The sequence below is a fragment of the Phragmites australis genome, chromosome 4, assembly GCF_958298935.1.
Source record: "Phragmites australis chromosome 4, lpPhrAust1.1, whole genome shotgun sequence".
Taxonomy (NCBI): domain Eukaryota; kingdom Viridiplantae; phylum Streptophyta; class Magnoliopsida; order Poales; family Poaceae; genus Phragmites; species Phragmites australis.
Genome location: NC_084924.1, coordinates 1618505 through 1632323, shown reverse-complemented (window position 1 = coordinate 1632323; position 13819 = coordinate 1618505). Strand labels below are relative to the sequence as shown.

Here is a 13819-nt window from a genome sequence, read left to right as displayed (position 1 = left end):
CTCCGGTACCTAGAGAGGCCGGAGTGTCCGGCAAGTCTCCGGGTCTTTTTTTTTGGCAACTAAGTGCCACCCGAAGTCTCCGGTGTTCACCGGATACTCCGGGCAGTTCAACAGAACTGTAACGGCTAGTTCTGACACTGTTCTGAGCACATTTTGGAATTATGGTCGGAGACTTCGGTGTTCACCGGATACTCCGAGTTAGGTCAACCAGAACAGTAACGGCTAGTTTTTTAGAGATAGCTATATATACCTCCACACCTTTTTGCATTGCTTGCTGTTGTTGCTGAGCTACTCTTTGACAAAGCCTCCTAAGAGCATTCAAGAGCCCCTCCAAACCTCTCTAGTGCTTAGATTGTTCCAAGAATTAAGAGATAGGGTTTGGAAGTGTGATTTGAGTTGTTGAGCCAAAATGCAACCTTTGAGCATTGAGCCCGTTGTCAAGCGTTCACTTGTGATCTTTTCTCTTGGAGCCTCGTGCTCCTCGACGGCAAGGCGTCGCCCATAGAGCATCCAAAAATTATGGAGTGCCACGGGAAGTTTGTAATCGTCCATCGATTTGAGTAAAAAAAACCTAGCTTGATCTTTGTGGTCGCTAGGAAAGGATAGGGTTGAAAAAGACCCGGCTCTTTGTAAGCTTCTCAACGAAGACGTATGCGCTTCTTAGTGAGGTGGCCGAACTTCGGGATAAATTCTTGTCTCCTTATTTTTGTGCAAACTTTACTAATTCTTGTAGTTCTAGGATTTTTCCAAATTCTATTATTCGTGAGTATCCTACTGCAGGGTATTGTTGTTTAAGTATTTTACTCCTAGTAGAACCTGTAGTATCTATTAGATTCTAGTAACTTGCTTAGATTCATTTTGATTTTGAAATCTTGTATAACTCGGATAATTCGGACAAGACCGGATAGTCCAAACACCCGGAGTATCCGACCTTCACCAGAGTATCTGGGCTCTGGTAAGCCGCTGCTGAGTTTTAAATTTCAGAAACGCCTATTCACCCCCCTCTAGGCGACTTTAAGTACATTCACAAGCAACGATTCTCCCACGAGAACACGAACAAACCTATGAGTAGATCCATTCAGATATGTAAGATGGTGGGAGAGATCCAGCAGATCCACCCCTTGAAATCGATAAAAACTTCTACCCCTTCATAAACCATCTCATCGATCTCATCAATGGAGGCCTGGAGATGAGTCGGGTAGAGATCCAGCCCGAGGTTCCCAGCGATGCCATTGAACTTGGTGTTGAGCATCCGGATGATCTCCGAGCTCTCATTGTTCACCACGGTCTTGAGATGCTTATCTCACAGGACCTACAGTGAGATTGGCAGCAAGATCTTATCAGCCCAATTATTGTAGCGGAAATGAAAAGAGGGGCTTCAGAGTTCAGACTCGTAGGAACATTTGGCTTCCCGGCATAATTTGTGCTGGCGATTTCATAGAGCTCCTTGACGCTCTTTACGCCATCAGATGGTCGTTAGTCTCCTTAGTCCTCTCAAAGATGGGCTTCACCGCCTGCGATTCATACACATACAAAACATGCAATCAAACAAGAAATTGAAATCAATCAATGGCTGAACCCATGAAACGAGACATAAGAGGGCATATGATAGTGTGAGTTACCGTGACGTCGATGGCGTTATCTAGACCCTTGAGCTTTAGGAAGGCGAGGCATAGGGACCCCTAGGGGCACATGTAGGAGATGTAGAGGTGGTACCTCCCCGACACGATGGGGAACCAAGTGGAGGCGTCCCTATACACCGAGCTCCCGAAAGTGGATGGCGACCGTTCGAAGGCGCCAGTGTCGGTGACCTCGTCCTTGGTCCATCGCGGCGGTTGGATATGGCGAGGGAGGACGGGGTATGCCCTTGGCGACGAGGCCCCGCTCCCTCTCGACGGCAAGGCCGCCGAAGATGGGGAGGGAGGGGCGGATCTGAGAGGCCCGGAGAGGTGGTGAGGCGTTGAGATATGAGTTTGCAGCGGTTTAAAGAAGGTTCTGGGTCTATACAGTTAAGATGTGTGCGTTGCGTTGGGTGTTGTGATGCGGGACACTCCAGTTAAAGATGTGTCTGTACTTGTTGCGTGGGGCGTTGCAGTGCGGGACGCTCTAGTTAAGACTCATCTGTACTGCGTTATTAGTTCAGACGATTCTCATTTGGAACCATATATATTATTAGTATAGACGATTTCTAAATGAGAAACGTCTAAACGAAAACGTCTCACCGCGTGGAAACTACTCTCATTATTTTTTTTCAAACGGTTCTAGTTTGGAACCGTCTGTGATATTATTTGCACAGATGGCTCCAAATACATGTCTATACAGGAGCGCCCTACTAAATCATTTCTATAGTAGTGATGGTGCGGATGACAGCGAGGGCCGCGCCCAGGTGCAGCTACATGAACATGGCGAGAGTCGTGGCAGGCGCCGGCCGAAAGGCGGTGCAGACGTCGTGGAAGATGAGGAGCTAGCGCCGGCGCAGGAGCGGATGCCATTGCCGTTGCGCTGACTCGGTCGGCACGTACACCTCCTGCATGCATGTATCCCTCATCAGTGTAAAAACCACTTGCAGAAATGCCAGAAAAAATCGGGTATAAGGTTTTAAAGCACGCACTTGCGCAGTTTGCATATTTTGTTCAGTTTGCTGAATTTTGCCAAGATATATATAACTATTGTCAAGTTTAAAATTGTACTAGATTGTACTACTCATTTCAATCATAAATACTTACATTTTAATTAAAACCCAGTTAAGTTTTTAAAACATTGATCACCAATAATTTTCAAAATATTTAATTTAAAAATATAAGAATTTTATGTTTAGATTTTTTTTAAAAATACTTTAATAATATTATATTTTATTAGATATTATAACTATATTTTAATAGTAAATAATGGTGAGAGCCCAGAGGGACCGACAGTCGAGCTCCTAAGATAATTTACCATTGCAACTACTATAAGAGGAAATATCACTTGGTTGGGTTTTGCTTTCACCGTAGGAGAAATAAGCGGCGTGAGTGGAAGTGGAGTACCTGAGACATGTATCGCCTCTTTGTTGGTGTACATGAGCCTTTTCTCCGCTCCTACCCATGAGTCTCTAACATTTTTAGTCTTTTCCTAGAGGCATTGCTTGGCATTGATTTTATCATAACTCATATAGTTTTGATCCACATGTAAGAGGCTTTGACTCCTAGCGTTTTGGCGGAACATGTTTTTCTCATCGTGGTACTCACCTCAACGTATTGGTGTTAAGTTGTGTGCACCTACTATTTCTGCTTCAGGACGAATGACCGAATATTGGATTCCTAGGAGGTTTTTGACTAACCCTAGCAATGAGCCATCCACCTTCTATTCTTCTCATATGTAGGTGGCAAGCGAAGGTCTGGAGAACAAGTAGCTCATCGACTCAGGTTGTTCACGCCACATGACTGGAGATTCATCATGGTTCTTCAGTCTCACCCCAACGAAGCATCACGAGTACATCATATTCGAGGATGATCGGAAAGGTAGAGTGAAGGCTAAAGGGACTGTAAAGGCAAATTAGAGTTTCACCCTCAAAGATCTAGCTTTAGTTGAGCATCTAGGATACAAACTGCTTTATATATCTCAGTTGCTAGATGAAGACTTAGAGTGTATTTTAAACGCAATACTTCTCGAGGTGCTTTGATTTGTCGGATTTTCAGAGTTGGGAGAATTTTTGGAGCTGATTTTTCTGAGTCTTTAGTTTTTCTCGTTGTTTGATTACTCAACCTTCTTCTGAGCTTTGGATGTGGCATAGGAGACTATGGTACATGAGCTTTGATTTGCTTATTTATTTGAGTGCCTTAGATTTTATCCGAGGATTGCACAAGCTCAAATTTAAGAAGAACCTTATTTGTGCTCTTGGTGACATGGCAAGATGGTTGTTGTGCCTCACCCACCAGTTAATCTGGTAATGACTGAACGACCGAGAGAACTTCTCCATGTAGACATTATTGGTCCTTTACAGGTTCGTTCGGCGGGTGGGAATTAGCATGTACTTGTCATTATTGACAATTACTCTTGCTACTCTTGGGTCTTATTTCTAGATGAAGTATTCTCATATTTTCAGAGTTTAGCCTTGAGATTGTTCAAAGAATTCCCTGGTGCATTCAAATTAATTCGCAGTGATAATGGCACCAAGTTCAGAACTATCTCTTTGATGCTTTCTATCTTGAGTACGGTTTTAAGCATCAATTTTCTGTCCCACGCTTTCCTCAGCAGAATGACATGACTGAGAAAAAGAACAGGACTTCAGTTGAGATGGCTAGGACAATGCTCGATGATCATAGGACTCCTAGAAAGTTTTGAGCTGAGGCCATTAGCACAGCATGCTATATCTCAGATCGGATTTTTCTGCGCTCAATCTTGAATTTGACTTCTTATGAGTTGTGCTTTGGGATGAAGCTGAAGGTTTCACATTTAAAAGTTTTCGGTTGTCGTTGCTTCATCCTAAAGCGTGGCAATCTTGACAAGTTTGAGTCACGTTCTTTCGATGGTATTTTCTTAGTGTATTCGCTTCATGGTCATTCTTACAGGGTGTATAATCTTGACACTAATACCATAATAGAATCCTGTGATATGACTTTTCATGAATCAACTCATTGTGCTAGTTTTGTCTTTGAATGTGCAGATGATCAGGAGATGAGCGAGAGCATCTTTGTAAATGGCGACCTTCCAGTTCTCGGTGATGATAAGAATGATCCACTACTTCTCTTGATCACACTTGCTCCAGAGCTGACTCCTGCTTCTTCTACTTCCCTTGATCACAGCTGCTTTCGAGCATGTACCATCAACGTTTGAGGGAGAGGAACACTCACAGCGTGAGGCCCCTCAACACATTCAGCATTGACACCCTCCACAGACGATGGTCGGTGACATCAATGAGAGGGTAACGAAGTCCAAATCTGCTTCTCATTTTTATTTCACTGGTTCTTCATTTGTTGCTTCTTTTGAACTCTATGATGTTGAACATGCTTTATCTAATTCAAATTTAGTCAATGCCATGCATGAATAGCTTGAATTTTTTTTTTAGAGAAGCCAAGTTTCGATCCTTATAGAGCAACATCCAAATGTTCACACCATATGCACAAAATGAGTTTTTTTTTTAAAAAAAAACAGGAAGATGGTAGGTCTATAGTGAGAAACAAGGCTAGACTAGTGGCACAAGGTTTCACTCAGGTTGAGCAGACAGACTTTGGAAAGAATTTTACACCTATAGCTAGACTAGAAGCTATTATGATCCTCATAGCATTCTCGACATATCAGGATTTCAAGTTGTATTAATGGAGTGTTTTCCTAAATAGTTTCATAGATGAGATATATATAAAGCAACCTCCAGACTTTAAGCACTTTAAATACCCACATAGAGTTTACAAACGTAAAAAAACTCTGTATGAGCTTAAACAGACGTCTAGGGCTTAATATGATAGATTCTGCTCGTAACTATACCAGCAATCCATAAATGTCACTTTACCTGGCATAAAATGAGTATGAAACATCGTTTCATAGATGAGAATTAATAGGTACAAAACTGTGCAGCAAGTAACATAACATGGCATCTTCATCTTTTTTTTCCTCGAACACGCAAGAGGACTGCACATCATTGCATTAAGAGAGAGGAAAAAAAACCAAAAACAGTCTAACAAACCACACACCCCCACAAAAACACACTCGGAATGACATAAAGCAGTGCACCTTTGACAAGAAAAGTAAAACGACCCTTAAGGAACTATCATAAACTACAAAGCGATTTGCATCAGCGCTAAGCCCTTAGCTCCAACATCAGCCCACATTATGGCCTCCTCACCAGCCTTCTGGAGGACGGCATGCACACTTGGAGCCGCACCATTAAACTCGCAATCGTTGCGATGCTTCCAAATCAGCCAAGTGCCCAAAATTACCAGGGAATTGTTTTCGCATTGGCTTCCAAATCCTATCGCTTGCTTGCTTCCAGCAATTACAGAATCTGCTGTCACTTGCCTGCGGGGAAACATCAAGCACTCCAAACCGCCTAAACAAGGAGAACCACACCTGTCTACCAAAAACACAATCCGTTAGGAGATGTTGAATTGTTTCAACCTCTTGATCACAAAGTGGACAGCTCGCCGGGTGTGGAAGTCCCCTCCGCGCCAAACGGTCTGATGTCCAACATCTATCATGCGCCACAAGCCACAAGAAAAATTTGCAGCGTGCCGGAGCCCATGATTTCCATATGTGTTTCCAAGGTTCAAAATGAGTAGCACCTTGGAAATAAGCAACATAAGCAGACTTGGAAGAGTACTGTCCCAATTCTAAGTGACACCATTGATGCACATAAATATTAATGTGCGTGAGCTAAAACAAAGTTTACAAGTTTACTGAACAAAAGAGATGCCAAATTTAATTTCTAACAGCTAAAGCTGAAGTTATTTGTCTAGGCTCAAGTACAATATTGCAAGCTTGAATTCTTTTAAGAACCAAGAATTTTACAATTTACAGTTGTTCTTATGACTAGGCATAAAGGAAGTGGTTTGACATTTATATAATTTCTTTAGGTTCAGCCAATTATCATGGTATAGAGTCATTGTGGCCTTGCCGGGGTTGAAAATGCAATTAAGACAAATGAACTTTACCTAAGAAGTAACAAATTGCAAGTAAATAATGCAATCGGAGCAGTGCTGCCTTATACACTTAAATGCATTGAAGGGATACCTCATCGAGTAATATCACCATGTATTCTGTTGGCAAAATACGAGCATGGCCAGATCCCTCTATGGATGTACGAAGACAACATCCTGTGAGGATAACTTCTCGACCTTTCTTCAATATACCATGTTGTCCTATGTAGTCGTACCTGATACAAAATTTATGTCAGTACAGGAACATGTATAAGTATTCCAAGTATCAAGAGTGTCATAAAAAAGGAAATAAACACAATAACCTATCCAAGAATCATATTCCAAAATATACATTACGGACATTACTGGTTCAGCATTTAGGGGGAAAATAACAACCAACCATTATTTGGAATGAAGAATCAACGATCAAACTTTCGTAAATCACAAAGATCTGTAGTATCCTACAACTAGAAAAGTTACATCTATACTCATTCGAGAGCAATGGACAATTCGCAAAGTGCTCAAAGTTCAACAGAGATTCATAATAGCATAGTTAGCATTGCCATCTTCCTTGCCTACATATTTATCAATCCAAATTTGCCGACACGTTCTTTACTGACTTCTAATATCAGTCAAACAAATATGAACATTAACTAAGCAATATGTAGTCAGATCCACCTTCGGTGTAAATATAAGTCGATAGTGGATGCACTCCACGTGTCTCCCAAGGTAAGCATGTATATGTTTGTACCTAGAAGAATGGCACATGACTAAGGATGCAGTCGAGAAAATGCAAGTTGCTAGTCATGTATCAAAAGGAAATTAAAACTGTAAGCAAGTTTGTTCAAGAATTCTGTTGGACGGATTGATAATACCAATAAATAGAAATTTGGAACTTATAGGTGCTAGTCATCCAGTGTACTTAAGTGCCCTGCAATGCTTCTTTGTTAACTACCCTAGAAAGTTAATAGCAATTATAGCTTGTTCATAGCATAGAAGTAAGTATACCAGGAAGGACGAACACGTCGATGATGACAGCTTCAAGGAGACTCTTGGGAGAAAGGAAGTTCTTCTCACAGGTAGAATCGAGTGTAACAGTATTAGGAAGCCTCCTCCTCTTATTCCTCGTCTTTATAAGGTTGATCAGCTCGACGTTCCTCTTCGAGGTCAGGGATTTACGCTGTTCTCTCCAAGACTACCAAGAGAAGCCAAACTTTAATCCCTATTGCATCTTTCAATTGCAGGAAAGCACAAAACTAGCCTGGCAAAAGAGTAAGCAGACTTTATCGCACAACTCATGGAATTGCCAATTGGCGCCGCGCCGCGGCGAATCTGATCAAACTAACCTGGAATGGGTCGGAGAGGAGGATGGCGGCCGTGACGCCGCTGGAGTAAGCGCAGCACGACTTGAGCACCTGCGCCACCGCCCACCTCCAGGGCGGCCGCGCCGGCGCCGGCGCCGGCCCGTCCCCCGGTGACTCGTAGCCGTTGCCGTCGGCGCCGGAGGAGAAGAGGACGGAGATGGCGTGGTCGACGAAATCGAGGAAGGTGCCCCCGTCGGACGAGGCGGCGAGGGGTCCATGGAACCCTAGTCCCTAGCGCAGTAGCGCGGGAGGCGAGGAGGGCGGGAAGGAAGGGAGACACGGAGAGTGGAGACTAGCGCCGGGCCGGTCCTTAGTGGGTGGAGCGGGGCGGCCGACTCGGGCCCTAAAATTCAGAGGTTATATATATATAAATCGATTTAAAAATAAATTGAAAAAATTAGATCTGAGCGATTTTAATCTCGTATCGGGTCACCGAAATATCAGAGCCGGGTCTGAACTGTGCGGGAATGGTTTTTGCTTCGCACGCTCACCAGACACTGATACACGTCGCACTTTTCACAGCAGAAGTTTTTTAAAGAAACACCGGTGTAGACGTACGCGCATACTCACGTAGCGACTATGGAATACCGGAGATATGACTTTAAATATTGATAAAGTTACTCTACATATCTCACTATCTGAAAATTTAAAGCTTGATGAAATATATAAAAAGTAAATCTAGAGTTTGATACAAACACCTTCATTGGCCATCAAGGCTTCTCAATTTCACGGTAGAATCTTGACTCGAACATTACACGTCTAGAGATTTGTTCAGAGATTCTCTAGCACAAGCTCTCTATTTCGAGTTCTAATGATCTGTTAGGAGCGCGGGATTTTAGTATTTTCCGGAGAGTGTAATGTTTTCCTGTAAAAATTCCGGGCGTGAGAGATTATCAGATAAATCATCATAATTCATATATAGTATCTGGTGAATCATCGACCAGGCAATAACATTGGAGGCACGTATCACATATCAGTGGTAGGGTTTATGCATGTAACCTTTCCACTTGTGCCAACTCTGAAGCATGGGTCGAACAATTTCTGCACAAGATGGCTCTGGAGTACTAAAATCGGGTCGCAGTAAGAAATGTAAGAAGCTGCGATTAAACAAGCTGATAATTCTTACATACAAAACGAACTAGCTTGTAAGCGAGAAAATGAATCAATCAGAAGTTACAGAATCCTTTATAACCTTCCCTCGCACTCAAGGCATTTATCCGACGACATTTCAGAGGAGAAAACTGGCAATTTAGCGAGCTGTCAATTTTTATGTGCAAAATTAAAAAGGCAAAGAAAGCTGCTGCGGGAGGTTGTGTACTTTTCACAACCAGCTGACCATGTCATCTGACTGGAGATTGCTGCTGATAGGAGCTGAACACCGGTGGATGACTAGCTCACTGTCAATAATCTAGGGCGCATCTGATAGAGAGGGATTGTTCTTGTGCAGCGCCTTTCACTAATAGGTCATAGTTTATAAATAAGACGATGACAGTAATGTCATCATGGAAATGCCTGCGGACCTTCTTGTCAATCTTTGTAAGGTCCGAGTAACGCATCTCACGCTTCCGTGCTGCTTCTTGCAGAGCTGCTTTTATGAGCCTTCTTGCACTTCCCTGAATAAGAAAATAGTGTCAATCATAATAAGAGCAACTCTAGTTCAAGAAAATAACAAAAGCAGTTCGTTGTATATGTAAGCAGATTTGAACTGCTTAACCAACAGCCAAGAAAATCAACGCAATCCTTGCATCTGTGACAAGTGAACCAAACTTCTAGGGTGCACATCACGACTAGCACAGTAAACTAGCATGTCGAATTGTCAACTATATGTCGTAGATTTATTTAGTAGTTTGGTATATGCAGCAATAACATGTCCAGCCATGGCAGCAAAGTGAAATCATGCAAGTCAAGTCATCAAGAGTCAGCAGACCAAACAAATACACACAACAAATAACATGAGAAAGTGACCAAATGGACCTCAGTCATGGTACCGCATCCCCAGTACTTGAAATTAGCTCAAGACTGTTCCTTCCATGCAAGTAGTACAATTTATTATGCTGTAGACCTAAATAACCCGGTACACAGTTTGCATCATCGGAAACTAAATATCATGACCTCAATTCTCCTAACAGCAGGTGGTACGCCGTTGACACAGCTAACTTTTTTCCCCGAAGGTGGTACCAAATGATTTATATAGGTGGGATAAATAAGCTCAAAATGCTTCAAGCTCTTCACAGTAACAGGATGATCCTAACTGCAAAGTAATCAAAGGTATAACTGGTCACTGGGAAATATGTTGCCAGCATGTGACCCTATGGGGATCATAACAGGTGCAGAACTGTGGGCACCGGAGACAGGTTCCATGCCAGCAACAAGTCCAGAATGAATTAACGGTTAAGTCTTGTAGCAACAATGCTGGCCATACTGAACTATTCATGCTGATGCTGAAAAAATAGTGCGGTCTGGATTTTAATACATCAAAGTTGTGTTCTCCTTTGCTTATAAGTGAATCCAATGCTATAAGAGCTGTCAATCACAAACACATCAGATTATTGCATACTGAATTGATTACATTAGCTGATAATCATAATCCACAGTTAGTCCCATGGGTAGAATAAATAGGTTAGGCAAGGATTAAAAAACAATTCCCTGGTACTGCTGAACTGCAAACCAACAATCTTGGATCTTGGTAGTTGGTACAATGAAAGTATTATTACCATGTGAAAAAGGTTGTTAGAGAAGTTGTAGGATTTTAGTGTTAACATACATATGTGATGTTAGATGCTCTGGCCATTAATATTTTTGCAAACTGTTTGTTTTAAAATCATCATACGAAACAGCAGAAAGACAAATAAAATGAGAATTACAGAAACAAAATAAGGTAAATTAAAAGATGTGGAAACTTACAGCTTGTTGATGGTTGTGAACAATCTCAACAGCTTCCTGATTACTCAAGTGTTCCCACAAACCATCTGATGCGAAAATGACAAAACAGTCACTTGGTTGAAGATTGCGGGAGATGATAGATGGGTTGGCACTCAATATAGGTTTGCTGAAAGGTTCAGAAACTCTGAACTTCGGTTTGATCCTCTCAGTGTTATACCGCGCATGTTTCAGGTATACATTACCTATTGATCTTGATACCTGCACCACCCCTTACATAAGCACTGGGCATTCATGTCTCCAGTTTCAGCAACAAGAAACCAGGGATTCAGATAAGACTGACCTGTATGATGCCTTTCACTCTCCAGACCCCATGCTTGACCGCAACAATCTGCGGATCATCAGGGTGCTGAGCCATGAGCTCATTCCTAACAGCCTCCTCGCTGGCATTGTGCTCACTGGACAACTGCTCCGCAGCAATCTGCCCTGTGCGGCCCACCTTCCTCCCGAGAACAGCCCGGGAATCACCAAGGTTGGCGACGAACAAGGTCCTGTGGTGCACGACGCCGACGAGGCAGCACGTCCCGACCGTGGCAATTTCCGGCTGGGCCTCCCACATGCGCGACACAAGCGCGACGAAGCCTTCCTCCGTGGCCAGGAACGCCTCCCTGATGGCTTCCACCGTCACGCCCTGCGGGCCGGAGGACGCCTCTGCACACAGATCAAAGCCTCAACCGGCATCAAGCCATCCGCTACCTGCGGCTACCGAATATGAAGACGATGAATCGCATTCGGGTTCGATTACCTCGGAGGTTGGGGAAGAGATGGTCGCAGGCGAAGCGGGCGGCGTCGGTGCCGGCGTGGCCGTCGAAGACGCCGACGACGGTGCCGAGGGGCGGGGTGGACTCGAGGCGGCACTGGTCCTCGAGCACCTGGTTGGCCTGGGCGACGGCGACGGAGACGTCGCCCGCGTGGCAGCGCGCGAGGTCGCGCCACCAGAGGAGCCCGTCGCGGCCCTCAGAGTTGGCGGAGGCGTCCCCCGAGGCGGCGGCGGCGCCTGGGGCCGGCGGGGAGGGCCAGACCGCGCCGCACGCCGAGAGGAACCTGAGGAGCGGGCCCAGCATGCTCCCGCCACATCGCCGACCGGGGCGTCCCCGAGGCGGCGCAGGAAGGGCGAGTGGGCGCGGGGAGCGGCGGAGGCTGAGTCAGGTGGGGGGGGGGGGAGGGGAGGGGGAGGACGCGCGCCTGGTTCGGTGGGAGGGCGATGGCGTCGTGTGCCGGAGGAGGTCGCAATCAGCCGCGTACGAGAAGAGGAGGAGGAATGGAATGGGGGAGGAGAGGCCGTGTCGGGGTTTGGTGCGATGCGACGAGGTGCGCGCCTGCCCCCCGCCTGCTCGGTGGAGTGGACGGTTTTTTAATTCTTTTCTTTTCTTTTCGTGCGTGCTTTAAACTCGGTCGCGTCATGCGGTCAGCGTGTTGCACGTACCTTCTCACACTCACAGGTGTGCGCACATACGCTCCAAATCTGCCGTGGAGCACCCATTTTTGTTTTGTTTCTGAGTTCAAACACTTCAGAGCTAATATTTCTCAAAGGCTTCGATTCTTTTTCTTTTTCTTTTTTGAAATTTAAGAACATTACTTCCCCATTTTACAATGAGGTCCTAAAACATAAGAAACTAACAAAGCAGGATGTCTAGGTTCTCAACTAAAAAAAAAGAACTCTCCCCTTCTTTTCTGCTACAGTATAGCAGCAGCAAAAAAAAAAGTTGATTCGACTTCAATCTCCGTTTTCGGATGGCCCCTCCCTATCGTCAGAGAAGGAGGGTGGCCGGCCGAGGTTGCTGGAGTAGATATAGACTAGGTTCTTTTGTTTAGCGTCAGTTGTGCTCGCTCTGGTCATCCGACGCTGATGTCGTGTTGTGGAGGGCTACAGAGGAGGAGGCCAGGTCTAGTGGCGCTAACTCAGGAGGCTCCTCCCTGTTCTTCGTGTCGCTTGTCGTCTGTGTCAGGCTCAGTTGTCTCGCCATACTCGTGTTCGTGGTGGAGGTGGCGTCGGGTGACTTGTTGTTCTAGCGGCCGATGTGCTTAGTTTTCCTTACTAGCTTACATCTAGTTAGGGTAGATCTTACTATTTCGGTGCTTTTGATTGGCTTTTTAGCCATGTGAGATTGTTGTGCTTCATCTCTATTTAGGGATGTGAGCTTCACTGTAAGAAAATGTTTAAACGGTATTCTAATTAATAATTAAATCGTTTATTTACTTAATCATGACTTTAATGATTAATTAGAATATCGCCCTTGTCGGAGAGTGAACTCCTGTCGCAGGGATCCCGAGAGACCCCTTTTTAGAGATTCGGCCGGGGGGATGATCCTGGAAAAACTTGTTTGGGAAATAAGCGGGAACGGAAATAAATGCGATGGCTGGCGGGAGACGATCACCCTAATGCAAGAAAAAGTGGGTACGCCGGGTTTTAGACAGGTTCGGGCCGCACGGAGGCGTAACATCCTACTCCTGTATGAACACTATATTTATCCTTGAAGGGAATTCTTCAAGGAGGTATCTGGTTCTAAGGGGAGAGCTGTTTACAAAGAGCTTGAGGCTCTTATGTTCTAGCTTAACTTGAGCTGGTTCGAGTGTCTGTCGATCTATCTTTGGCCTGGTTCGTCGGAGATTGTTGGTCGTCTGGTGGTCGGGGGCCTTTTTTTCCTTGCTTTTAGTGTTCTCCATCCTTTCCTTTTATAGGCGCGCCGACCCCAACATATCCTGAATGGGAAAGAGGGGACGCGAATGCCAAGGTGCCACGGAGAAAGGCGTAATCATTTCATTTTGGCGAAGTGACAGGGGCGGTGGAGAAATGCGGCGCGCATTCGACCACCAGCCGCTGCGGAAGCCTCGGGGCGCCCTAAAAGGGGCCCACCGGTCAGCCTCAGAGGTGCCCAGTGCGCCCACCCTGTCTTGTTCTTC

At 44.9% G+C, this 13819-nt stretch overlaps 1 protein-coding gene, 1 long non-coding RNA gene and 1 pseudogene across 7 annotated transcripts; all 3 read right to left on the bottom strand.

Annotated features, from left to right (window-relative positions):
• Positions 1 to 1078: 1078 nt before the first annotated feature.
• LOC133913992 (uncharacterized) lies at positions 1079 to 2548 on the bottom strand (annotated as a pseudogene).
• A 3056-nt stretch (positions 2549 to 5604) lies between these two features.
• Positions 5605 to 8290, bottom strand: LOC133915080 (uncharacterized). 5 transcript variants are annotated; one of them, XR_009909292.1, is made up of 4 exons: positions 7958 to 8290; positions 7620 to 7872; positions 6706 to 6847; positions 5605 to 6257 (listed from the first exon to the last, which is right to left on the bottom strand). It is a non-coding gene; the product is annotated as an uncharacterized LOC133915080 (long non-coding RNA). The 5 variants fall into 5 exon arrangements; XR_009909290.1 differs by having other exon boundaries at positions 5605 to 7362; XR_009909289.1 differs by having other exon boundaries at positions 5605 to 6847.
• Positions 8291 to 9056: 766 nt separating this feature from the next.
• LOC133915079 (probable protein phosphatase 2C 36) lies at positions 9057 to 12254 on the bottom strand. 2 transcript variants are annotated; one of them, XM_062358088.1, is made up of 5 exons: positions 11661 to 12254; positions 11199 to 11566; positions 11101 to 11116; positions 10880 to 10944; positions 9057 to 9588 (listed from the first exon to the last, which is right to left on the bottom strand). In XM_062358088.1, exons 1-5 carry the CDS (start codon positions 11977 to 11979, stop codon positions 9376 to 9378), a joined length of 981 nt encoding a protein of 326 aa, XP_062214072.1. In that variant the 5' UTR covers positions 11980 to 12254; the 3' UTR covers positions 9057 to 9375. The 2 variants fall into 2 exon arrangements, with proteins under 2 accessions (XP_062214072.1, XP_062214071.1); XM_062358087.1 differs by having other exon boundaries at positions 10880 to 11116.
• Between the last annotated feature and the right edge of the window lie 1565 nt (positions 12255 to 13819).

Bases quoted from the DNA above. Each gene is read 5' to 3' on its own strand.
- LOC133915079 (XM_062358087.1), bottom strand. From the start codon at position 11,979: ATGCTGGGCCCGCTCCTCAGGTTCCTCTCGGCGTGCGGCGCGGTCTGG. The intron at 11,117-11,198 runs GTCAGTCTTATC...GGGGTGGTGCAG, and splicing joins GAGTGAAAGGCATCATACAG to GTATCAAGATCAATAGGTAA. The intron at 9,589-10,879 runs GTAAGTTTCCAC...TTTCTTATTCAG, and splicing joins TTCACAACCATCAACAAGCT to GGAAGTGCAAGAAGGCTCAT.